Source organism: Tinamus guttatus, unplaced genomic scaffold (assembly GCF_059628265.1).
Source record: "Tinamus guttatus ecotype Peru unplaced genomic scaffold, ASM5962826v1 Tinamus_guttatus_pri_ptg000732l, whole genome shotgun sequence".
NCBI lineage: Eukaryota > Metazoa > Chordata > Aves > Tinamiformes > Tinamidae > Tinamus > Tinamus guttatus.
In genome coordinates this window covers 1,604,935-1,631,582 of record NW_028289266.1, presented here as the reverse complement: position 1 = coordinate 1,631,582, position 26,648 = coordinate 1,604,935, and the positions used below count along the sequence as shown (strand labels likewise).

The 26,648-nt window shown below is 52.7% G+C and overlaps 2 protein-coding genes across 3 annotated transcripts in view; one reads left to right on the top strand and one right to left on the bottom strand.

Annotated features, from left to right (window-relative positions):
- Nucleotides 1-1,463: 1,463 nt before the first annotated feature.
- CDK5R1 (cyclin dependent kinase 5 regulatory subunit 1) lies at nucleotides 1,464-2,459 on the top strand. Its single transcript, XM_010226817.2, has one exon. It carries the CDS (start codon nucleotides 1,512-1,514, stop codon nucleotides 2,406-2,408), a length of 897 nt encoding a protein of 298 aa, XP_010225119.2. The 5' UTR covers nucleotides 1,464-1,511; the 3' UTR covers nucleotides 2,409-2,459.
- Nucleotides 2,460-5,564: 3,105 nt separating this feature from the next.
- Nucleotides 5,565-26,648, bottom strand: part of MYO1D (myosin ID) — a 109,394-nt gene continuing 88,310 nt past the window's right edge. For both annotated transcript variants that reach the window (XM_088537220.1, XM_088537221.1), the window contains exon 22: nucleotides 5,565-5,724. In XM_088537220.1, the coding sequence (XP_088393346.1) occupies nucleotides 5,568-5,724 (157 nt within the window). In that variant the 3' untranslated portion in view covers nucleotides 5,565-5,567. The remainder of the gene's footprint in view (nucleotides 5,725-26,648) is intronic.

Genomic DNA, 26,648 nt, shown 5'->3' with positions numbered 1-26,648 from the left:
TGCTTGCTATTCTCAAAAGGCAAGAAAAATATATTAGTGGTCCTGAACCAGCAGCTAAGGACTGGGGAGCAGCAAAACGTCTTTGCCAGAGCCAAGAGACTTGGCCTTGGTCTTGGCCTTGGCACTGCAAAATCCCAGCTGGGCCCTGACGGTGCTGCCCTCAGCCTTGGCCGCCTTGGGCTCGGGGAAGGACTTTGGAGAGGGTTAATAGCATGTTGGGACCCAGGAAAGCCGGGATTTGGGGATTTTCCGAGGCGTCCATGAGCCTGTGGTTTGAACCCAAGTGGATTAAAAGTGGGGTGAAAAAAGCTCTGCTGTTGGGGCTCGTTAAACCTCCTTGGCTCAGACTTCAAACTGCTTAGCTTAAAAAGCGGCATTTTAGGCAAAGACAAGTTTCCTGCTGCTCGGACCATAGCGCGTTTCTAACGAAGGGACTTCTGGTGACAACAGGATTCGGAGGTGGCAGGACAAGAGATTTGCGGAGATGCTGCATGGGAGAGTTTGGGGGCAATGTGAGCCCTGTTCTCCCGCTCCGCAAGGGGCTTCGCGGCTCCCGCGGCCTGGGGCCACGGGCTGCACCTGCCTGTGTGGCCCCACAGCCCAGGGGCCTCCTGAGCCGCCCTCGTGCGTGGAACCCTCCCGGGAGTGGCGCCACCGGCCCTGCCGCTGTCGCTGGGGTGGCCGGTGAGGGGCACAGCCTGTCACGGAGGCACCGGCGGCAGCACCGGGGAGGGCTCGGGGTCCAGGCCCCCCGGGACGGCGGGGCCAGGGCAGGGCCTGGCGCAGGGGTCGGCCCGTGGCCGCCTGGTCCGTTTGGCTCCGAGCGGGGCCAGTCCAGGCTCAGCCCTGGGGTCCTGCAGGGTGTTGGGGGGTCCCGCCAACCCCGTTCAGGGGGCGGGGCCAAGGGCGGGGCCGCGGGGGCGGGGCCGGGACTGCATAGGTTGAGTCGGCGGGGCCTCATCGGGGGCGGGGCCAGTGTCGACGAGGGGGCGTGTCCTCATAGTCGGAGGGAGAATCTTCATTGTGCGGGGGCGTGTCCGCAGCCGTTGGGGGCGTGTCCGCGGCCGTTGGGGGCGTGTCCTCGGCACTGGGGGCAGCGTCCGCAGCGGTTGGGGGCGTGTCCGCGGCTGTTGGGGCGTGACCACAGCCGTTGGGGGCGAGTCCTCAGCGGTTGGGGGCGTGTCCTCGGCACCCGGGGCCGTGTCCGCGGCCGTTGGGGGCGTGTCCTCAGCGGTTGGGGGCGTGTCCTCGGCACTCGGGGCCGCGCCGGTCCCGCCCGGGGGCGGCGCCGCCGCCCGGTCCCCGCCGGCGCCGCGGGCGCACGTGGCGGCGCGGGGCGGGGCGGCCCGTGGGCGGCGGGCGCGCGCACTGCGCCGCCGGGAGCGCGCGCGGCGGGGCGGGGCGCGGCGCGGCGCTGAGCGGCGGCGGCGGCGGAGCGGGCAGCGAGCGCGGGGCCGCGCCGGGGCCGGGGCCGGGGCGCGGGCGGCGGGGCCCGCCGCTCGGCCGGCGCCATGGGCACGGTGCTGTCGCTGTCGCCGAGCTACCGGAAGGCCCCACTGTTCGAGGAGGGGGCGGCCACGGTGGGGCACTACACGGCGGTGCAGAACAGCAAGAACGCCAAGGAGAAGGGCCTCAAGCGGCACTCGCTCATCTCGGTGCTGCCCTGGAAGCGCATCGCCGCCGTCTCCGCCAAGAAGAAGAGCTCCAAGAAGGTGCAGCCCAACGGCGGCTACCAGAGCAACGTGACCCACCTCAACAACGAGAACCTGAAGAAGTCGCTCTCGTGCGCCAACCTCGCCACCTTCGCGCCGCCGCCGCCCGCCGCCGCCGCCACCGCCGCCGCCGCGCTCGCCTCGGCGCAGAAGGCCCCGCCGGCCGCGCCGGCCGCCGCCGCCACCCCGCGCCGCGTCGTGGTGCAGGCGTCGACGAGCGAGCTGCTGCGCTGCCTCGGCGAGTTCCTGTGCCGCCGCTGCTACCGCCTCAAGCACCTCTCGCCCACCGACCCCGTGCTCTGGCTGCGCTCCGTGGACCGCTCGCTGCTGCTGCAGGGCTGGCAGGACCAGGGCTTCATCACGCCGGCCAACGTGGTCTTCCTCTACATGCTGTGCCGGGACGTCATCTCGGCCGAGGTGGCCTCGGACCACGAACTGCAGGCCGTGCTGCTCACCTGCCTGTACCTCTCCTACTCCTACATGGGCAACGAGATCTCCTACCCGCTCAAGCCCTTCCTGGTGGAGAGCTGTAAGGAGGCCTTCTGGGACCGCTGCCTCTCCATCATCAACCTCATGAGCCCCAAGATGCTGCAGGTCAACGCGGACCCGCACTTCTTCACGCAGGTCTTCGCCGACCTCAAGAAGGAGAGCGGCGCCGAGGAGAAGGGCCGCCTGCTCATCGGCCTCGACCGGTGAGCGGGGCCACCCCCGGTCCAGCGGCCCCCTCCGGTTCGTGTCCCCCCCCTCCCCGTTGCCTTCATCCCCTCCTCCTCCTCCTCCATCCCTGCGCTCCCCCCCCCCCCACCCCCCGCGCAGCTCCCGGTGGGGGGTAGGACCGGGGGCTCCCGGCGGGGACACTGTGGCCGCCGGCGCTGGGACACGATGTTTTTACCGGCTTGAAGGTCACAGGCGACTTCCCCCCCCCACCCTTCCCGCCCTGGAGCTTGAGCAGCCGCGGGGGGAGCCGGAGTGCGGGATGCTCCGCGGTGCAGACAAAGAGCAGGTGCGGGCGGTGGGTATATATATGTATAGATAGAGATATTAATGCTGGAGAGGCTGTTCCGAGGCGCCCCCGAGCGCGTGGCGGGGCGGCCGGATGGCGGCTGCTCATCCCTGCGGAGAACTGCTCATCCCTGCGGACAACCCTGGGAGCATCCCCAGAAACACCCCCCCCCCGCCGGAGATGCCAACCGGAGCCGGCCCCCCCGTCCCCCGAATCTGAGCCATTGCCCGGCGGCCCGGAGCGCGGGGCCCCCCCCGCCGCTGCCCCCCCCGGCCCCGTTTATTTATTTTTCTTCGGCCCGAACGAGAGGAGCGAGAGACTCGGCTGGTCCCAGCGGGTCGGGGCCCGGGGCGGGGGGGCCGCGGCCGCCGCCTGCATCATCTGCATCAATGTGAACGTCTCGTTCCCATCGTGCACTGACCATAAGTGTTGTGTAAAATAGAGAAAACGCGAGAGAAAAAAAAAAAAAAAAAAAAAGGAGCTGCAAGGGAAGGAGCCTACATGCTGCTATATGAACCCGACGACGAAAAGAGGAGAAAAACGGAAAAAAAGGAAAAAAAAAAAAAAAGTACTAACCTATGGGCGGGAGGGAGGGGATGGCAAATAACCCCCCCGGCCCTTCTTTATTCTTTCATTGTTGCTTTTACAGTGGTTATGGCGCATGCGAAAAAAAAAACAAACAAAAAGAGAAAAAAAAAAACAAAAAAGGAGCATTTTTGTGTCTTCGGAAATAAAAAAAAAAAAAAAAGGAGAAAAAATCACACAAAAAATGGAGAAAGAAAAAACAAACCCTAACGAGAGATGGCTGTAAAAAAAAATGACACCCATGCACAAAGACCCGCCACCACCCCGGTACCGCAGTCCTGAGCTGGTGTTTCCTTGTCAGGCCTGGTGGCCACTAAGGGGTTTATTTTCTATTCTATTCTATTCTATTTTTTCTTTCCTTCGTGTGCACAGGTCTTAGTTTAGTTCTAGGCCATCCGTTGTTCAAAGAAAAAAAAAAAGAACTTGCAAACAAGAGGGAGAAATAACGTGCCATTTATTATTATTATTTTTTAATTTCTTTTATTTTTCACTTGAAGCTCTTCATTGCTGTACATTGGAACCTGCTAATTATACACGTGTGCGTACGTTATTTTTTTTATGTTTTATTTTTTTTAGTGCAATCTCTTCCGTAGCTCTTTGTTGACCAAATTGGTGGGTATTGTTACTGATTAATTTATATTTGTCTCATTTTTTTTTCTGTATGTATGTGTATAGTGCGTTTGTATGTATGTGTGGTTTATAACCTGACCGACTGTGTCATGGGGCTCAGTGTGCCTGTAATTTAATCCCCCCCCCTTATTTTTATTTATTTTTGTACTGTGCCGATTAAATAAAAATGCACTGACCATCCATTACACGGAAAACTGGCTGCAGCCCGAGTCCTTTCTGCAGCCCTGGGTGCCGCTAGCCCCGGAGCCATCGGGAAATGGGATTTGTCGGGATGGCGGCGGCAGCGCTGGGATATGGGGGGGATGTTTTAAGCGTGAAAACGGCACCGGGTCGCGAGGGCGGCGCAAGAGGAGCCGGGCGGGGGGGGCTGCAGCTCCAGGGTGGTTTATTGCTGTGGGGGACGATGTAAACGAGAGCCAGGTCCGGAAGAGTAGGTTTTGTTCTGGGCTTTTTACCCATTAAAATATGAATTACATCTTAAAAAAAAAAAAAAAAAAAAACAAGAACAACAGGTCATTGCATTATTGCCCTGGGCTTAAAATCAAAATATGATTTAGAAATAGTTAATTTATGGCAAAAGACAAAACAGGAATATATATTTATATATATATATATGTATATCTATAAAACCAGAGTGGGACCAGATATTCTATTTCCTAAAGACACGTTTCATCAGGGACAGTGTCGTCACCGTTAGTGTTCGGGCTCTCCTCGCAGGTGCCGGGTTGGCCATGACCGGGCGCTGACGTGCACCGAGCTGGGGGGTCTCAGCACAGCCGGGGGGCAGGGCTGGGGGGCCTTGGTGTCCTCGGCTCCGTGGTCACCAAGGCTCCGGCGGGAGCCAGGAGGAGCCCTGGGAGCTGCCACTGGAGGGGACACCTGGGTCACGGCTGGTGGGCTGGAGATCCTGACCTGACCAGCAGTGCCAGAACACACTATATATACATATACACTGAGATATATATATATATATACACACTGCATTTTTATATATATATATAATATAATGTATACCTATATATTTTTTATATATATATGTATACGTTATATATATATATATATATATATGTAAATATTCCCCCCTGTCCCAGTACCGCAGCAGCCGCTGCTAGACGAGGCTCCGCTAATTAAAAACAGGCGTGGGGGGTCCCTACTGTCACCGCGGACTGGTGCTTTTGGCCATGACCATCCAGCTGGGAATATCTGTGGAGAAATGCGGCACCGGGAGCGGCCTAGGTGCTGCAAGGGAGGGGGTGGCAGCGAAACACCGGGCTCCAAAGCAGCACATTTGTGTGTGTGTGTGGGGGGGGACAAGGACACATGCAGGTGCCATCGCCCTGGCAAATCTCCCGGCCTCCTTTCCCAAGGTAGCTCCCATCTCCCAAGGGATTTGCCCAGGCGGGAGCTGGCTCCCACTTTTTGGCATCGCGGAGCCATCGGAGTGGGAGAGGGGCCGAGTTGGGAATAATTCCGCTTCCTCATATCCCGGCCTGCCAGGACGGATGCAGACTCGGGGTTATTTTAAGCCGGAGCTGCATGCGCTATTAACAACAACAACAGCAACAACAGAACGTGGGCAACGCAGAACCCCCTGGCGCCGGGGCCGCGTCCCGCCGGGCCGGGCCGGGCCGGGGCCGCTAGTTGGCCGGCACGCAGAGGACGAAGCCGGCGCGCTGGCGGGTGAAGTGCGGCTGCGCCTGGTCGATGCGCGTCTCCACGGCGACCGTGCACTTGCGCCCGTGCAGGCTGCACTGCACCGGGTGGGTGACGGAGACGGGCAGGGAGCGCTTCTCGCTGCGGAGAGACAGGGAACAGCGTGAGCACGGGCAGCGAGGCCGGGCGCCAGCGGCGGCCCTTAACGAAGTGCAGGGGGTCAAAAGGCCTGGGGGCTCCGGGCAGCTCTGGTGCAAAATCCCACTTTTCTCCCCAAATTTGGAGTAAGGGCAAAGGTTTCCCCTGGTTGCAGAGTTTGAAAAGCCAAAACAGCCCGGAAATCCCAGGGAGTTACTGCGTTTGTGCCCTGCTGAAGGGATTCTCTCTGCGGCTGGACGGATGGACGGACAGGAGTGCAGGGCAGCTGCCGCTTGTCTCTGCGGGGCTTCAATGCTAAAAGTGATTCCTGGATGGGAAGAAAAATGTTCCCAAGGCAAAAAAAATGGAAAAGTGAAAGGAAAGGGAAAAGAGGGAAAAGGAAGAGGGAAAAGTGGAAAGGGGTAGGGAAAAGGAAAACTGAAAAAGAAAAAGGCAAAAAAAAAAAAAAAAAAAGAGAGAGAGAGAAGGGAAAAGGAAACAGGAAAGGCCTCCCCTGGGATGCTATGGGCCTGGAGGAGAGGAAGAATCCAGAGGTCAAAGCTCAGGCTCCTGTCACCAATGCCGGGCAGGATCGTGCAGCTCTGGTGACAATGGTGCCACCTGCCCTGGCCCAAACCACGTCGACCTAAGGGACCTCCTCAGTCAGATCCTGCCCTAGGTTCTCCAGGGTGTCGAAAAGTCTCCAGAAGCAGCTTGACCCAAGGTCATCGCTGGGAACTAGGAGGCTTCCCATCGTCCAAACCCTTTGGCCACGGCTGGTGGGTCACACCCAGCTGAGCCCACCCACCAGAATGGACTCCTGCCCACCCCTGCTCTGGCAGTGACGGACAAGAACGTTCCCTTTGGCTAAAGACCATGCAAAAACCCCACTATTTTGCATCGTGAGTAACTGTTGTTGCAACAACACAGAAACTCCTGCTACTCCCTTGTGAGGTGGGATAGTCATGGATCGCCTCGAGCCCAAGATGCTCGCAGGGTGCCCGTGCACCAGCATGAGCCCCGGGCCCTCTGCACGAGGGAAGAGCAGGCGTCACGAGGCAGGAAAAGGAAACATCCCGCAGTGTTCCTGTCTCTTGGAGCCACTAGCAGCCCAGGGAAGCAGGAGGCCCTGGCCAACACCCTGGCCTTGAAGAAATCCCTACTGTGACTTCACCTGGACTTGAAATTCTTGATCATCTTCCAGTATTTCTTAGGATAATCTCAGTGGTCTGAAGACTCAGTGGTAGCAACTCATCCACCCTACTCAATGTGCAAAGACACCAGAGCAGATGGGCACTATCTCTAGACCACATCTGCTGTGTTGAGCGTCCACACGCCAGGTCAACTCCTGGTAGCATCACCACACCGGGGCAAACACCATGAGACGCTCGTGTAGGACACCCTTCGTTTTCACTGTGTCACCTGCAAGCCCCATTTTTAGGTGGCTCCCATACGGTTGAGACATTTCCTGCTCAAGAAAAGAATAGAAAATCGGTGCTGGCTCGCTTGGAGGGTCGCTGGCATCTCCAGCCCTCATGTTGTCCTGGGTATTTAATACTCATTTATTGTCGCCTCGGCTCCTCAAGGCTCAGATCCCTGCTTAGCTGGCTATTTTTACCGCGTCTTAGCAAGAGGAGCCGTACGCACGGCCGGGGCTCGCTGAGGCTCCCGCCGTCACACGGCGGCTGGGTGAGCACCGGCGTCTGCAGCGGGGCCCGGCGCCAAGAACCTCCTTTCACATCCCCTGTCAAATTAGAGGTAAGGAGATAGACGGGTTTCGTAGCTGATAATGGTCGCACTCTGCTGACCCCTGTGCGCTGCCCTAAGCCAGCGCCGAGCACGCAAAGGGGATCGCATTAATCGGCACCTTGGCCGCCAGCAGCACCCAAGCCTGGGAATCAGGAGGGCCCTGATCCATTTTGAGCTTCTCCAGGCTGAACGACCTTAAGTGCGAAGCTAAATCTGTCTTGGCTCCTGCTGGTTCTCCAGGAGGGTCTGCACAGGTCCATGGGGATATGAGGTGAACATTGGCTCTGGAGAAGACACTTCTCTTGGAGATGCGCTGATCTTCTCTCACTGTACCTGTTCCCATTAAACTGGGCTCTGCTTCCTCCCCAGATCCCATCATGGCAATATTCATCCACCCTTGATTACATGTTGATCTTCTTTTTCCACATGAGAAGAGGCTTCAGCCTCAAAACCTTTTCCCTGGGCAGCAGGACATCTCTGCAACTGCATCCAGAGAACCAACCCCCTTTGAAAGCCCCTTGGTCTTCATGGATAGGCAACACAACCTTGAGCGATGCCACCAGCTCCACCAGCAGCTCCATCTGCCAGGTCTCTTGGATGCTGCTCCTGGGTTAGGTCAACAGCCAGGAAGGAAGAGGTTGGAAGGAACATCAGCTTGGTTTCCAGCCCATCGATCACATCAGTGTCACACCTGCCGGCGCAGTGGCCAGGGGGGTGATGGCAGATGTTGGCTGCCCTGGCATTAGATGGTTCATTTTTGGACTGCGAGGCAGGAACAGCTGTCTGCAGAAGCCAGTAACCTGCAGCCAAACACCGTCCAAGCCTCCCCGATACAACCAGAATTGACCCAGTAACACAACTGGGGAGAAGCTTCCCAAGCTCCTGCAGAACTCAGCTCCTAAAGAGGCTGTGAAGCATCTGAAACAGAGATGGCCCAGCTGCCACCCTGGAAATCCAGCAATATATGTTATGGACATGGGTGACACACATGGAAAATACACCCTTGGGACAGGTCACGGTGCTCAAGCTAAACAAGATGTTGATGGCAGCAAAGGTGGAGAGAAATCTCCCGTCCAGGATGTGCTCTGGCTAAAGGATGAAATGGGTTTCCACAGCACGTTCCTCGGCAGCCACGGCACGTTGCTCTTTCACTGTTCCATCGCAGGGAGCTGAGTCACTCAGGACAAGGTTCTTGGGGAGACACTGAGGTTTGGAGAAGGTTTGCGCTAAGCGACTGCAAGCGCGGGAAGAGGCAGCTGGCTTGACCCTGCCTGTTCACCACCCTCGCTGGAAGACCTGAAAGCCTGGCAACTGTTTAAGCACTTCAGGAGTGTTTCCAATTTATTAATTACTTAAGAATGATCTCCTGGTCTTCTGCAGGACCTAGAGGAACATCTGAGAAACTTCCAGCTATGACTAAATCCATCTTTACTATATGAAAACATGCTCCGAGCGTTAGCCTCCAGTTTTGTGAAGTCTTTAATGTTCTTCTTAGAATCTCCTGCCGTCCAGGGATGGACAATGAGGAGAACATCTACACAGCACCAATTCTAATGCAACCGCATGCACCAAGCAGAGCCCTGCTCCGCCGCTGAGATCGTCCCTCCTTGAGCTTTTCTCCCGACAGGTTTGGCTGCCAAGGCTGACAAAAGCAAAGTCAATTAGGACGAAGTGATGGATGCCGCTGCCGGGCATCTTCTGGGAAATAAAATTACTTATTTTTAACAAGTGGTCCTTTAGAAGAGACATCGAGATGCAAGCGCTGGCTGTGACTGTGCTTGGGAAGAAACGCAAACTCCGGTTTTCTGGCACCAAAGTGGCTTGCAAAAGCGTAGGGAAGTAAAGTGAGTTTTCGTGGGAATGACAGGCTCCAAAGCAGCACGATGTCGATGCTGCCAAGGAGCCACACGATAAATCTTCCTTCAGCGACGCACGGAGGCCTCGTTGTTTTGTGAAAACACTGAGGCCTTTTCATGTAGCAGCAAATGGAGCTTTTTCAGGTGGAAACAGACTCTTGGCATCCAAGTGGCAGCTCCTGATCCCAACAGTTGCTTCGTTTCACTCTGTGGGTTTAATATCTTGGTGAACCCAGCAGGACCCAGTGACTTCTCCTTCATCTGCTCCAACCCTCAGCTTCCAGCCCCCGACTTGCGCCCGTTGCTAAAGATGTTGAGGGCAATGGTTGGGACCAGAGCCACTTGGAGGGATCTGGAAGCAGGGGGGAACCGCGTCCAGCAGCGAGCGCCTCGGCGAAACCACTGGCGAAGGGGAATCCGCGAGAGTCGCCGTGACTCCAAGGGGAAGTGCCCACCGGCCCATGAGATATTCGCGTTTTCACTGAGCATTGAAACCAGGACCTGGGGGAAAACACAAGCCAAGTGGTGCAGAAATGGCCACGCACATCTGTCAGAGCTGTTGGTAACTCAAAAGCATCTCTGGATCTCACAAATAAGTTAAAAAAAAAAAAAAGATGAAGTCTCCGGCTTGTCCCCAAAGCCAAAGGGCCATCAAGGAGGACTGCCACAACCTCCAGGCAGGTTGCAATGCTTCCTCCCCAGGCGAGGTGTCATCTCCGCGAAGATACTGGTGGTACCGGCAGTAACAAACACTCACGTATCTGCAGTTCCCGCAGGTGCCACTTTGGGAGCAGATAAGAGCGCGGCCGCGGGGGCTCCGGGCGCGCCAGCCCTGCAGGGCGCCGGGGCTGGTCTATCTGGGGCGACCACTCGCGCGTTGCTGCGGCTGGCAGGGCCACGATACCGGGTCTTTGGGCGCCAAGGCACATCGAGAAACCCTTGCACCAGCTCTTATTAAAAGGCGCTGGTGATAGAAACAGCTCAGGTAGGAGGCTAAGATCAAGGACTTAGTGTTTTGGGGCAGCTGAGGAAACAATTTTATGGCCTCTTTGCTCCTTTGCACTGTTAGCTCTGTGAGTTGGGAAGGGGAAACCTCAGTGCAGCTAAAAGGGCCACAAAGTCTTATTTTAACACAGCCTGAACACAAGTGAGCAGCCCTGCAAGCTGCAGCACTTGCTCTCTTTGCCCTCACCCTTTGGTTACCCAAATTTTTCAACTTTGTGCAACCCCATCATAATCAGGAAGGAATCCAGACTTTGCAAAAGGGCTTTGGCAAAGCAATCTGCAATCCCGTGCAAAACCTCCCGGCACATTCCAGCCTTTAAACCTCCTCCGGATTCTACGCACCTACATGTTGCTCTTTGTGCTCGCGCTGACGTCTCTTTAGCAAGAGAAACCACAAGACCACGTGCCGCCGGTGCAGGGAACCGCGCGGGGCCGCGTCACCCGCCGAGCTGCGTCACGGACGCTTTTCCGGCGCTTTCAAGTGGCACCCAGGTGCACTAATAGCTCCAGTGAGCTCGGAGCGCTTCCAATAAAAGCATTACAGGGGCCCTATGCAAAAGCACCAGCGGCTGCTAAAGCTTCAGCGCTGGTGGGGGAGCAAAGCTCTGAGCTCATTACAGTGCCAGGGCTCGGAATAGAAACTCTCCCACGCGGGCACGTGCACTGGCTGCAAAGGTGCCGCCGTGGGATCAACAGAGCAGCTCGCAGATTAAAAAAAAGAAAAAAAATGCAGCTCTCAGCATGTGCTTGTCATGTCCTGGTCCGGCTTGTCTTTTGCAGACCGTCAGTAGGTTCCAGGAGTAACACAAGAGCAGTGTCACTTTGGGCCGTGTGCTGATGGATCCATGTGGACAGGATGGAAACTGGTTCTGGGGGGCAGTTCCGAAAACCAGTTGTGTTACAATTCCGCACGTTTTTGGTATAAAATGCTCTCCGAAGGTGACAGTCACACGTGCCGGTGCCTTTTACCCCTTGCCTTGATCTGCAGCTTAAACCGTTAATCCGGTTCCTGAGACCGGCAGCAATCCCCAGCGGCCGCGGTGCCGACACGACATCGTCAGCTCCTCCAATTAATCCTGTGTGTTCTCCAGCTATTTTCAGTGCTGACGAAAGTTTCTGAGATACCTTCTTCATCTGGTTGTCTGCTCTGGGGGACTCAACAGCTCCCTAGTTTGCAAAACCAGTGTGTAAAAATTGCGAGCTCAAGTCCACAGCCAGAGCAAAAGCAGAGCCTTGGCCCCTTCCTACAGTGATATCAAGGATGCAGCTAAAAGAAGTGGCCTTCCAGCACCAGATATATGGGATTTTAATGATTTCCGCCTTAGTTTCCACAGTAGATTAGGTACCTTTGATGCTGCTGCTCTTGGATGCTCAAGGATATAGGGATGCAGGAGGAGAGAAGACGCAGTGATGCATGGTGCCAAGGAAGTATTTAGAAAGACAGGTGTGATTTTGGCTCCTATGTCCTCTCCAAGGACTGAGCGGGTTTGCCCAAAATGACATGACAGCTCAACCACCAAGAGGTCAGGATCAGCCACTAGCTCCATGGAAAAACATGGAAAAACACCAAGCCAAAATATACAACCCTCCGCCTCAGCAATGGAAGGCAGCCAACTTTTCTGCCTTTCAAGCCAAATGATTTCTAAGACTACCACATTTCGCTCTTCCCATGTTTCTACAATACCAGATACTCCTGATGCCCTATGAGATACCAAGAAATCCTCTAGGAACCAGAACTTTAAGGAGAGCAGGAAAACGATCTGCACAGGAGGGCAAAGTGACGGGAGGGATTTCTGGGGGGCCTTGTGCCTGGAGGGAGGTGGGCAATTGATTCACACTTCTTATTTCAGCCACATCTGCTGATGGTGATCCCAATATCCCAATATTCCTGCTAAATGGAGGGATTTGAAGCACCAGCCCCAGATGAAAAACACTGGCACTTCTGCCCTGCTTTGTTCTCTCCTCTTTACTCGCTAGGACGTTAGCGCAACCCACATAGATGGAAGAGAAAAAGGCTGGGAAGAAAAGACAATGATGTCTCACTTCAATATCTGACCTACTTCTGCCTTTGCTTTGCCGACCTGGCTCAACAAGAAGCTTGGATTTACTGAAACAGCTGAAATAACCGCGCTGAAGCATGTGCAGATGCTCTTCCTGTGGCCGAGCCAGCAGGAAAAACAGGTGCATCCACACAAAAGATTTTTCCGCTTACAGAAATGAAAACATTTTGGGAGGAAACACATGGGGCTCGACCATCTTGGCTGATTCCCAACTCAATTCAGCACTTGCATTTTCAATTTGCACTTTCGTTGCAATGCGTTTCGGGGTGTTTATGTGATGCTACCGCACGGCAACGCGCGGATGCGCACAAGCGTTCAGCATCCGTCACCCTCCGCGGAAACGTTGCAAAATCCCCTCGTCTGAAATTTAACTTCTTGCTCAGTAGGGAAGTTCCTTCTGAAAATTACGGCCTCTGTGGCCACCCCGACGGATGCTAATCATGGATGAGGAACTAAAAAATCTCAAGCTCCATCCAATGCTGCTTGGGGGTGCCAAGCAACACACTCAGATCCATCGCTTTGCATTATCCCTATTTCACGCTTCTGCATTTCAGAGCCCACACCAGAAGAAATCAGCAGATTTCTCCATGGCCCTGACAATTTTGCTACATCAACTGCATGCCTGCAAAGCCTAAAACCATTAACAAATCACCTATGGCAGGCTCAGGCGCTCAGCATGCATTTATTTTGCTGCAGTCATTCCAGCAGAGCCGAACATCTCCCCCCGCCCCGGTTTCTAATCTGCTTCCATCCTCCTCTGGGCTTACTGGAGTTAAATCTCTGCTCTCCGCGATAAATGGGCAAACTGAGCTGCAAACGAGGAGGAAACAATGAATTGCAAAGCAAATGCCTGCACTAGTGACAGATTAACTCTTTGTTCCAAGGCTATCACATCGTTTCAAGGGGGTTCCTATACGATCGCTAAAGAGCTGGTGCAGTGGCAAGATAAGATGCCACCACGGTGAAATAATCCCCGGGGAAAGATGCCTTCCCCTGCAGTTTAAGCCATGCTGCAGAAGTACCAAAACAGCAAGTGGCCGTCTCTGCTGAACACCTACCTTGCAAGAAGGTCTTACACCCACCTAAACCATTTCCAACATTTACTGACATAAGAAGTCTGCAATATTTGTTGCTGTAATTCAAAAGCTGCCTTTGAGCATCCTGCTTTTTGCAGCACAATTTCTTTTTTTTTTTTCCCCCACGTGCTACAGAAGAAGCTGCACAGGGTTTTCAATAAACAGGACAAAAGTGACCTTTTTTTAAAAATTATTTTCTTGCGAAAGAGGTTTCTTGTGAATCTCGTGATGCCCCGTTCCGGCGCGCAATTGAGCCAAGCGGCCTCCTTCCCCTCTGTGGCCGCGGAGCTTCTCTCTTCCAGCTTCAGTCGTGCGCTGCAGAGAAAGCACTAACAAAACAGCTGACTCCATCTGGGCTGTTAACACAACCTAACAGAACCCAGCAGGAGGGAGGTGGCGGTGGGACCATTGGGAAGGTCAGCACGTGTGGCTGGACCGCAGCGCTCGGATACCAAACTCAAAGCCCATCATGACAAGCCCAAGGGTCCAAAGGACTATGGGGTCGGTGTGACCTCCGAGGAGGAAAGGGTTAATGCTCCTTCCCAAGCCCTTCTGCTTCTACCAAGACAAGGCAGTCAATAATGTCCCAGTTTAAGGCTCCGTAACAAACAATATTCTGTGTTATCAGGTGAATTTCTGCCACTTGGCCAAGCAGTTGGGTTAGATGAGTTGAAAAGCTGGTCCAATCTCAAGGTTGATGAGTCCTGCGACCAGGTAAAATGAAGTATTCCTTCAACTTGACGGATTTTGGACTCGTTCCTTAAATCCAAACCAATTCCTGATTCTGACCTGACTGAGGGCAAAAGCCCTGACTCCAAACACGATACCATCCAAGGACTGCATTGAATGATACAAAGCAGGACTGTAGATGGATGGTAGAGAAGATCTACGGACCTCACCTGATTTTGCCCGTCTGAATGGACATCAACCCGCCAGCGACGACTGCTGCACCACAGAGCTGGGCCCGCGAGCGCCTGGCATTACCAGGATGAGCGCAGAGCTGGGATGGGAGCAGGAGGCTTTGCCCTTCTGCGGGAAACCGGACTGTGCCCTTATCTCGGTCTCGTATTTTCCCTTCCCCGGCCGGTACCTCCAAACCCTAAACGCTTTACATGTGCTCCAGAGGTAACGTCCACCCGAGCGAGCCGTAAGGGAAGAAGCTCAAGGGCGCGACGTTGCACCGTTAACCAGCCCCGCGGCAGCCGGGCGCTCGCGCAGACGGTGCCAGGGAAGAGCGCGGGATGTGCCCAGAAGCTGATGTTGTTGCTAATATGTTCTGGGTTGGTTAAGCTGCATGCTTTATAACCTCCAAATAAAAGCTAAAGGGAACAGAGGAGGAACCAGTTGCTTTTTAGTAATAAAAAGAGCAGTGGACGGGGAATTTGGAGGGAACAGCTCCAGTTGCAAATGCAATGCTGCCGCCGGGGACAAGCGAGCAGCGAGGGGCTCTCCGATCTGCAGCACATGCTGCACGAGCACTGGAACAGGCTGCCCAGAGAGGTTGTGGAGTCTCCTTCTCTGGAGATCTTCAAAACCCGCTTGGATGCAGTCCTGTGCCACGTGCTCTAGGTGACCCTGTGTGTGCAGGGGGGGTTGGACTAGATGATCTCTAGAGGTCCCTTCCAACCCTAAGCATTCTATGATTCTATGATTCTGCTGTTGAGCAGAGCCGTCGGAGCGCGGGTCAGATGCGCGGAGTTTGCTGTGGATGGAGGTGGCGCCAGTCGCTGCCTGCAAGCGCCCGGGCACGCTGCCCCGCTGCAAAACCCTGAGCCCGGGGCTCCCCTTCCGCGGCCGCGCAGCCAGAAGGGGGTGGGAAAGGAGCCGTCGATCCCGCCAGCTCCGCATCCGCTTGCGCAGGGGAAACCGCAGGCCCAGCCGCGCTAGAGACGAGCGCGCCCACGAGTGAGCGCGCGAGCTCCAAATAACCCCCAGCTTCAGTGCTTTTCTTGAGCAGGGAGCATCCTGGATACGAGGCACGGAGATTCGCTATTATTAGCTCTCCTGACTGCAGAAACCGGCCGCTTGTTGTTTTTCTAGCCGTGTTTCCAGACGGAAAAGCCGAAGGGCGGGCGGCGAGCGGCAGCTCGGCTGTGATCCCAACGGCAGCTCCAGGAGGGTTTCTCCAATCCACCTGCTGGGTGCAAAGACCGGAGTGGGAAGGAAACTCAACCCCATGGGCGTTTTGGACTTGCCTCATGGCAAACCCCAAAGCGTCCCCAGCGTGTCCGTGTTGGCATCCACCTGCAGTGCCCTGTTCTCTCTCCTTGTCCCTCTGCCATTTCAGATGCGCTTCCCATTTGCTGGCTAGAGGTAATTTTTCCTGCTCCGGAGGACAGAGGAGTTTCTGCAGCCCCATGATCCCATTCGGACAAGGTCCTATTGAAGGGATACCAGCAGCCACCGGAGCTTGGACCTCCTGTCGTTCCCATCACCGTCCCGGCTGCTCGGGAACAACCCGTCAACCCTAGGGCTTGGCTGTGAGTGGAGGCTTTTTCTTTCCCTTCCCCTCCTCCTCCTCTTCCTCCTGGTGATGGAGATGGAAAACCCAAGCCGCAGAGGAGCTGCCTGTCAGCACGAGGACAGGGACAAAAGGAGAGGAGGCCACTTGGCTATTCCAGGCTACCTCCTCCACCGCCATTCCCGGGAAGGCTTTTACCTCCGCAGCCTCGATGGCTCCGTAGGAGGCCTCAAAAGGCAACACACGGCAAAGAAAAGCAGCATTAAAACTGGAATGAAACCGGCAAAGCTCACCATTCCCATCGTTTTCCAGCATTCGAACTGGCACGGAAGATTTATCCCTCTTTTCCTACTGCTTTCCTAAGGCCAAACTGAAATGCTGGGTTTTCTCTTAATTCTAACTGGAAGTACCCTTGTTTTGCAAGTTGTTTATACAAACCAAGCTCAGGCAAAACGCATCCGGTCGAACCTTTCTCTTTTGCAGTGCTTTTAGACTAAATTCCTAAATTTGGGGAGAAACAATCCAAGCGACCAGCATATTCATTTGTGGTTAATTCTAATTACCCCAGAATACATTGAATAGAAATGAAAAAGGTTTTATGAGCTTGGAATGATGAGGAGATAGGAGGCGTGTCGGTTCCACAAGGAAAGCTGCCTTGTCTGAAGTTGGTGCTTTGGTAACTCAAAAGTGAGACAATCAAAAAAAAAAAACATGTTCCAACCAACTTTGATATTTTTTTTAGCTTAAATTTGGCTTGAATTCCCTCCAAAACAGTCACTTAAAGGAAGCAGGAGGAAATCCTAAATACATGCACTTTACACCATGCACAGGCAGCAAGTTTTCTTCCCTTATCGCTTTGGTTTTTGGAAAGGGTCGGTGCTACCAAAGCCACCCTCATTGTGCCTGGATTTTTGCTGCCAAATCAAACTCAACTCAGGTTTGCAGGCGTTTTTTTTGGCCAGAAAGCAGAAGAAAAAAACACAGAACGGGTTTCTGCCTTTCCTCAGCTGCTCAGAGCTGCAATGAGCTCTGAGCACCATAATCCCTGGCTTTCAGGGAATATAACAACATTATGTAATTACTAATAAATTAAAATAATACTAATATAACCATATAATATAATAATAAAGAAATAGCAATATTGCCCATGCAATATTGCTAAGCCAATGCTTTAATAGCCACTTTGTGTTCCTCTAATCAAAATTGCCCCCAGCAGGGAAGTCAACAGATTTTGGCCATCATTGGCCACAATGGGTCCATCGTCCACTCGGTGGTTTTATTTGCAAGGTAGGACAGGGCAGCACATGGTTTTTCTTCACTTGAAGGTAAAGTTTGCAGCTGGAGCAGTGATGGGATGGGGAGCTAATATGACTGCTCTCCAAAAGAGGAGGAAAAACGCACTGTTTGTCTGAATAAAAATGCAAAAACGCAAAAAAAAAAAGAAAAAGAAAAAAAGAAAAAGAAAAAGAAAAAGAAAAAGAAAAAGCAACAGGGACTGCATAAAAATGCATTTTTAAGGAAGGGAGCACAGAGCTCATGGTTATCCCTTGTCTCAAATCTTCCATGAAGATGTAACACAAGGGAAGCCAGGGAATACTCTGCATTCCCACCCAAAAATACACAAAGAATTAGATGCAATGACATGGGAAGAAAACAATTCCAGCTGCCAGCTTAAAATGCAAGCAAATAAAGGAGAAATAGTGAGTTTGGATCCTACTAGTCCAAGCGGTTTCTGCTCTGGAAGGCTGTAAGAGCTGTTGGCATCTGAGACACAAAAGCAATTTTCAATTCAAATTCAAGATTGCCCATTTAGAGCGTGCCGAATGCAAAATTTTTGAATGAAATTCTCCAGCCTTACACTTGAGACTGGAGCCTGAAGTTGGAAAGGGGAAAAAAAAGAAAAATGAGAAAAAAAAAAGGTAATTAAAACAGACTTCAAAGTATTTATCCTGCCTAAGCTTAAATCAGTGCTTTAATAATAAGCTTGTTTGCCAAGAGTTCAACAGCTCCAGCGAAGTATCTGACGCGCAGGAGCTGATGTACGGGAAAGTCAACCTGCCTGCTAATAATAAATTGTTTTTGGGCTTTCATTTTCTAAATTGCCTGGGTGCTTTGCAGAGAGGCTTTCTCGGACCCGCCACGTAATGAGAGGGCTCAATAAATCTCGTCCAACCAGCCAAATGGAGCTGAATTTTAATTTTACTTTGAAATGGCAGCTAAAGGCTCCGGTGGAGGCACTTTTTATAATTGTGGTGCAGCCGAAGTGGAGGAGTTGGCTTATTTTTAGCAAGGTAGAGTTGCTCTCCTCGTGTCTTAAAATATTTAGTTGAAAAGCTGGCTATAAAAATAGGATGTTTCTATGCATACAGATATGTCCATCTCCCCTTCTCTAGCACTGGTCAGCAAGGGAGAGGGAACTACTGTAGGAGAGAAAGAGGAGAGTGGTGTTATCATAATTTAAAGGATGCTTTAAGCACCTGCACAGCTTGGATGGAAAACTGTGGTCCTCCATGTGCTGCACCACCCTGCTGCACTGATTTACAGCCATTTTTCAAGCTTGGTAACATGGTTTACAAACCAATTTTTTTTTCTTTTTTTGCTTTAACGCATAGGGAAAACAAGCAAATTAATGGCACGAACTGGTTTCAGGGTTGCAGAGCAGTGAGGAAGGTGGGTGGCAAAGGTTTCTTGGGCACCGTGAATGGAAATGAGGGCTAAAAATAAGAGCAAACACCCTCCCGTGCAGCCCTCCTCCTCCTCCTCCTCTTCCTCCCGGAGCCGAGGTGGAGGGGGGGAGGATCCGGACCGACCTCCCGGGCGGAAAAGCGGGCAGCGCCTCCCCCTTCGCTCCCTGCCGCCGCGCAGCCATTTTCGCCGCCGCTCCATCCCAGCGAGCCGCCGTCGCCATGGGAACGGGCAGGGATGCGGGATGCTCCCGCCGGACCGCGCCGCCCCCGTGATGTCCCCCCAGCAGCGTACAAAGAAGCGCCATTTTCGGCGCCCGCGCGCACATCTGCATTTCCAGGCAGCGCTTTGTCGCGTCCCCTCCGTCCCCGCTGCCCTTCTTCCCGGCCCTTCTTGCTGGCTCCCGTCCAGGCGTTTCCTAAATAGGTGGAAATCAAAGATCCCTTTGTGGCGGGCTGCACGGATGCTCGCCTGAGGTAGCAGCTTCCCTGTGGCCTTTCCACGTTGCGGTCGGATCCCCTCCTAGCACACGGGATTAAAATATCGATGAAAAATATGGATGCTTTAAAATAGAAAGGAAAATCAGACGGAATTTGCATCCACGGGTGATGGGTATCGTTGGCTAAATCAATCCACAAAGGGAAAGGACAAGTGCTATAGCATGAAAAAGGCTCCAGGACGGGCAGAGCGCGCATCCGCTACCACGCCGGGCTACAATAGCCTGGTGCAAGACAGGAAAAGTGAAAATCCCAACACGCAAAGCCCGGGACCCGCTGCCAGCAGGCTGCACCTTTACAAAACACAACGGGCAACGAAGAACCCGCTCACTCGACCGCTAAACAGCCCCAGCCACAAGTGCAGGGAGCCGAGCGTTTGCGTAAGAGAAAACTTTCTGCCACCTTCACTGGCGAGGAGGCCTCCTCGCCACTGCCTCCCGCTACGTGTGCTCCAAAGCCCCACGCCTGAGTCATGCCAGAACAGAACGGCCTTTCTTTGCAGATAGATCTTCCCGGCGCACGCGGTTACACAGTGTGCTCTCCTCCCCAGCGCTCCCTGCATCGTTTTCTTCCCTTTTTTAACCCCCACCTTTTATTTTTAGCATTGTTTCCATGCAGTTTCTGGTCCGAAGGGTACGTTATAGGAAAGAAAAGCATTAAATATAGCCAGGAAGGTTAGCATTTATTTTCGCTCCGTGTTTATCACTTGCTGCTTTTAATTGCTGGCATCGCAAGGATCAAAGGGATGAAGCCGGGCATCTCCTCGGCAGCAAGCAAGCGCCGGCGTGATCCAGCGCTTGACTTTTCTCGCTTGCTGCTTGCCTTCATTAACCCAATTCCTTTGAACTCCAGGCAGGGAGGCAACGTCGCGGCGCGGGCAGCAAAAGCTCCCGGGGCCGCCGCGAGGGCCTCGGGCTTCCCCGGTCTCCGGGCAAAGCAAAGCGTCAGGGATGCCGGACGGCGAAACGAGCCCTGGCCGAACCCTTGGGGAGAAGATGTGGAGCATTGAAATAAGTTTTATGGCTATCTTGGGTGGCAGCAATCACAGTGACGACGCTCCATGCATTCAGGTGCTCAGTGCAGTAACAGCGATGATGCCGCTTTCAAAACAATTTGCTAAAGAGTCGGATGCACACGGATGACCAGGAAACTGAGTGGATGATCAAAGCATCCCGAGGAAAATGGAAAAAAATCCAATGGAATTTCATTGGAAAAGAAAATGAATGGAAAAAATCGGATTGGGCATGGATTTTGGAGTCCAGGACAGGCAAGCAGCACTCAGTATTACCCGGTACAGCAGCGTGGGATGAAAGCTGGGAGCCCAGGACACTCCAGTGCGGGTGAGAGGCAGCAACACAGCAGGGATCAACCCTGCTTTGATCTCACCTGCATTTCATCGCCTCCCCTGGCTTGTTCCCTCTGTTTAAATACTTCCCTAGCCCCCACTTAGCTGTCTTAAGAGAATAGGCAGTTAAGTGACTTGGGACTTTAGGCATATTCCATGGATAATCTGGGATATTCTACCCATATTACGCCTATTCCAGCTGGGCCAAGCAGCGATGAGGATGGCAGAGGTGCAGATGAGCCAACACAACACAGCTACACAACAACCCAAGGAGCTTCCATTTGAGCTCAACCAAACTTTGAGCTCAAATTCATTTCTTAAGGCTGAGAATAAAGGGAAATCTTCCCCCAAAGAGTCGTCCTTAAAGTCACCAACTGGATGCCAACATTGCCAAGGTGGGTAGGATCCCCCGCACTGAAAAACAGAGATAAACAGTCTGCAACAAGCGAGAAAATTAGGTAACAACCCAGACCTAATGGATGGAAATGCAGTTCCACCTACTACAAGATTGCCTTAGGGCAACCACCCATGAGGTTTGGCCCACCATGAGGTTGTCACCCAAGGATCCAAGGGGAGCAGGACTTTGCAGCAGAGACTTGCACCCGGTGGGTGACTTTTTTCCCTGGGTGATTTATGGTTAAAAATAACTTGGTCTTTTAGTCCCACTGCTGATGGGACAGAGGGGAAGCAATGGAAGATGGTGATAAAAAGCACAGCATGCCATAAGTAGAAAAACGAGTGTGACATTCACCAGTGAAGTGCCTTACTTGGGGTTTATTTCTTAATCCCTTGGCTCTCTCCTACTCTCAAGCCATCTGTGCCCCGGGATGGACAGTCATTTGCTCCCACATTGATGAGTTCTGCTCCCGCAGGCTGCAAAGATGATACTTCAACTCCTGAGGATGCCCCAGTATTTGCTTGAGGTTCTTTTTTTCCAGCAAAGATTTTAAGCTGATTTACGCAGGGAGAAAAAAGCTGTCTGAATGTTACTGCTTCCCATCACGTTGGCATCAGGCTCAGTTTGGGTGAATTCAAGTAACCCTAAAGGAATTCCTTGCAGAAAACCTCTCCGGGTGAATCGAGCATCCCTTCGAAGGCAGGTTGCCAGGCACAAAGCTCTTACCTAGCTGTTTTGCTAAGTTTTTCAAAAAAAAAAAAAAAAAAAATCCCTGGAAACCAAACCACAACCCAGCAAACTAGGTCAGCGTTAGCCATCCCACCACGTCACCCTTTATTTTTAGCTATAACTACCAGCATTGAGCAAAGTGAATACCTTGCTATTAGCTACAGAGGATGCCTGATGGTTGCTGACACAGGAGTGACGTGAGCAGGCGACCCTGGACGAAGGATCTAACGCGCCATTGAGCTTGGCGACAGCGAGCGAGCAAAACCAACATCTTTGGCTTGCTCCTAACTTTGCTTTTCCCTATGTAAATACGAACCAAACATCTTTACAGTCCCAGTTCCCTGGCCACTCTGCAAGCGGCTCCAGGAAAGATGAGAAACAACCGGGACCTGGTGGTCACCAGCCCAAGAAGGTGGCAATAAGAGTTTGGTTTTCACTGGAAGGTAATTAATGCAACCAGATGTCGCAGACATCATAACTACAAAGCACTTCCAATTTACTTAACATCAACATGTGGCAACCACCTAGACAGCACTAATGGCCATGACCTTCCCCTCTGCCTTGTCATTGAGGCTTCCTCAAGCTTCCCACCAAATCTGCTCGCAGGCACTAGTGAGCTGTGGGCAACGTGTCCCCTGCGCCGCGTGGAGCTCCGCCTGCTCCTCCTGCACGTCCCCACCTCGCCTGCGGCCTCGCTTCCCTGCGGGACACGCAGGCCCCAACGCCCAGAGAGGTGGATTTTCCTGCTGAGCTGCCTCGGCCGGACGGCTGCTTTCATGGAAGCGTCGCTGGATTTATTTTTCCTGCTTAATATGCACACAAGGAAAACAGAGCTGATGCCCCAGCACGGAGAGGAGTCATCGGTGCTCATCATTGCCAGGGAAATTACTCAGCTACCTGCGGCCGCCGTGGCTCGAGCCGCGCCGGCGGGAGCTCCTGGCCCATCACTCACTGTCAAACATGATGTGACACGTCCCCAACATCCGCAGGCTGCAAAGGCGAACACCAGGGCGGTACGGAGCCAAGGCGGGCACTTAAGGTCTATACATTCATGCTTTAGTCACGCTAAGGTGTGAGCCCTGGGCTGCCCTCCGCTTTCTTCTAAGCGTCCTCCTCCCTCCGTGTTGGTTTGCGTGAGCTCAGCCGCGTAGACTTGCAAGCTACGGTCCTGGTGCAACCGTCACAGAGGCACACGAGGATTATTAACACTCAAAACTCTTGGCGTAGCTCCTTATAATAAAGCAAACTAATTCCATCCTGAGCCAAACTCCAGCCAGCTGGGCATCAGTGTGTGGGTCTACGCTTCAAATGTGCAGCTGCAGTGAATGCCAGAGGCTCAGGAAATTTTGGGGAAATTCCATGTCCACCCAACCTCCCAAAAGCAGCATCACTTAAAACTAGCCCAGATATCCTCTCCTTGGATTTAAAGATGGATTTTGGGTTCCTAACCACACGTATCTACGATCACTTTAGACACCCCGGGTGTATCCCCTGCCTCAGTCTGCCCCCCCAGCACTGCACAAGCCTCCTTTAGGTTCTGCACCCTATGTACCAACCCCATGGATATCTCTGATGTCCTACGGGACATTTAAAACACCACGGAAAACCTACGGTTTGGCAACCGAATCCCACTGCTGTCTACCAGCTCTGCCTAAAGCCCATTTCAAGCTTCAGTGATGGCGCATCCGGCAGTGGGGATGCACCTGCTGGTGACTAAGAGTGGAAACCTACGATGATTTGTGCTTCACCCTCCAAGTGCCACGCTTGGCAAGGCAGAACAGGTCCCTCCTTTGCTCTCGGTGAGACGGCTTTATGATTAAGCGCTTTACTCACCCACTTCCCCCTTTCCTGGGAGGAAGCGATACGCTCGGCGTTGGCTCTGGAGCGCTGAGCTCCTAACACCGAGCCCTCCCCTGCCTGAGTGTCTAACTTCACGTAGGTGGAAAGTTTGCGGCAGTCCAGGGTCACCGCGTTCAGGCACCAGAAGATCCTTCCTTTGCCCTTTTCTTTTTTTTTTTTTTTTTTTTAATCCGTTCAGCAGATGCTGCAGTGTCCTGAATTGGCTGGAGGACACCCAAAAAAGCACTTTTTCTGCTTCCATTAAAACCACCGAGCAAGTTGCTCTATATGTGCAGGACTGACTACGCCTGCTTGTGCGAAGCAGCCACCTCTCATGCTCTCGTGACACTGCCTTGTCCCCCGAGCCCTGCCCGCCCACCCAGGGTGGCATCTCCACCACGCTCCCCCCTGCAACACCCAAACGTCCCCTCGTGTCCAGCTGACAAGCCACCAGGCTGGAGGACAGCCGAAGCCTCCTGCCTGTCGCACAAAGGAGCTCTTGGTTTTTGTCTCTTTAATCAAAATCACTCATTTTCATGAATCTGGCAGAGAACCATCTTTGATGCCTCCCTTTCCCACTGTCAAATCTGAGGATAGAGCAGATGCGTAAAACCACGTTTCCCTAGGAAACCAGGCTAAAAATAGCCAGGCTGCCTGGCTCGGGGGACTGGTCTGGAGTTGTTGAAATTGCAGTTAGAATTAGACATTACTTTGAGTTAGGTATTTGGATGAGCGGGATTTGGATGCTCAAGATGCTGGTGTAAAATGCTGCTGTCCCCTGTCTAATCTGGGCTTGCTGGTGGTAAGAGTTGATCTTCTCTTGAAGCACCCTGGGGAACTTGGCCATTTGCAAAGGTCATGGGAGGACTAAGCTGTGCCGAAACGCCCCCGCCGGCCTCGCTGCAAACTGGAAGTGGCAGGTGGACTCCAAGCTATGAACCCACCTTCAGACTGGGTTGAGCTTCCACCACATGCGCGGGTGAAGGTTAAAACCAACCTAGGCACCGTAACTCAATGGGGACAAAGCAAGGCCAACAACCACCAGCTCTTTGGGGCTACCTACCCTTGGAATGAGGAGGTGGTGGCAGTCCAGGGAACACAAATGAGCTGCTGTCACCACCCTCCAAGGAACCCCTCCGCAAGAGGCCCCACGCTGATGACCACGTTCCAGCTCCAGGAGGTCAGGGCTGAGGTATGTTGCAATGGTTGAAGAGCACAATCTGGAGGCGTAAACGCTCCTGTCTGTCCTGTACAGAGCCCACACACTATTTTACTCACAAAGACATAAACATGACAGCCCTTACTGGCAAAGTGATGCATCCATGCACAAATACGATGTATTTTAATTAGAAGGATGGTTCCTCCTGAGGCCCAACTGCAGGCCGATAATTCCAGGAAGGAAGTTGGCTCTGGGAGCAATCCCAGCAGGGTGAAGGGTAAGGGATAGAGATGCTGTTCTAAATCCTTCCCTCAAGAGAACACCTAAGAGATACACACGTTGTGGGGAGAGGAGGAACACCTTCCCCACTATCAGCAGTCTTTTCAGTGCATGCAAAGAGAGCAAGAAAGAGAAAAATAATCTTTCGTGCATTTAATTGGGAACCTAATTACTCTGTACAAATTAGCCAGACTTTCCACCTTTGATTTAACGCCTAACAGCCTATGATTCACATCTCTGATGCATGATCTATTGTGCCATTTAGATGTAAAAATGCTTTATGCAGGGCACCCCGCGGACCAGGGATATTAATTTATGCCACAGGATCTGAAAGATTAAGGGAAATTAAAGCAGTTGAGGGGATAAGACACTCTTGCTCTTCAGTGCATCTCAACGAGGACCTGGCTGTATGTGCTTTTCAGGGTAAAATGAGCCATAAGAGTCTACATAGCGCCGAGATTGTCCGTCACAGAACGTTTTTGACGGTTCATCCTTATTTATTTCATGCCAAAGAGAAATGTAAAAGGGCTAGGTAAAAAATCTCATGCCCAAGTCATGCCACCCAAAGGCAGCACCCAGCAGCCTCAGGCAGGGCTGACTAACGAGTTGCGCAGCGATTCCTCCTCCCAAATCGGCAGCTGGCCACTCCAAAGACACCAACCTGTTTGCGTGTTGATGCTCTGTCCCTAGCAGCTCCTCCTTGCTACTTAAAAGAGAACAAAACATCATTTACACTCTAATTTCAAGCTAGTGCCTCAGAGCCTGAAGCTGAATTCATTTCCTTAGATACTGAGCTGTTTTACCAGTACAGGAGAGCTAATTACCTTCTCTTTTCCCCCGTATATATTATTGCTGTCATTTCTCATAGGGCAATGCACAAACATCAACTTACCCGGATGTATGCAGCACCCAGCAGCCACCCAGAACTGCCTGGGAGACGGCCAACGCTCCCAGCCCGCCTCATATGTGCCAGACAGAATAGGAAAACAGCCTCTAATGTAGAAGCACTCGCTAGGAAAACAAGTATTATCTGGCCTGAAAGGAGTTGATTTTATTATATATGCCCCCAATCAGCACGACTCAGCTCCAACGATCCCAAATTAGTAGGGGACAAGATATGTCAGAGTCACCCAGTGGCAATTTGTTCAGGTTGGGGTTTCGTGCATTGCTTGGAAATGCGGTGCTGATTAGAGGGAGGGGAATTCAGACCTGCCTGAGAACATGTCGCACTCCACGCAACTGAAGCTATAAAAAATGAAGCTTTCTAGGACCACTAAAATTAGTTCCTTGGGTACGACTCCCTACGTATCAGTGTTTTACGTGCGACGCCTTCACCACCCTGGTGATACTCTTGGTCAAGCTAGGAGCACTGTATCCACAGGGTCCATAGCATTCAATCCCAAGCATCCAAAATTAACAGTTTGTGCAGAGTATCCACATAGACGTGTCTGCACACCACTGGAATGGCTTTCTTACAACACAGATCTTGGCTATGGGTGAGCTCGCTGCATCCAAGTCAGAAGATGGCCCCATGGATAGAGTAGCTAAGTCTTCTCCTAAAAAACTTGGTCCAAAAAAAATCAGGAAGAAAATTATAGAGGAGGAGCAATGGGGGCAATCCAGATCTCACTTTGATTTTCTACTTTGGACAGACAAAGCCTTATAGAACAGCTCTATAAAAACAGATCGCAGTAGGTGTAAGGTGTTTGTTAAACAACTGCCTCGGTTGGGTCATTTTCACTTAGAAATGATGATCACAGGCTTTGGTCAACACTGCCCTGATTCTCCAA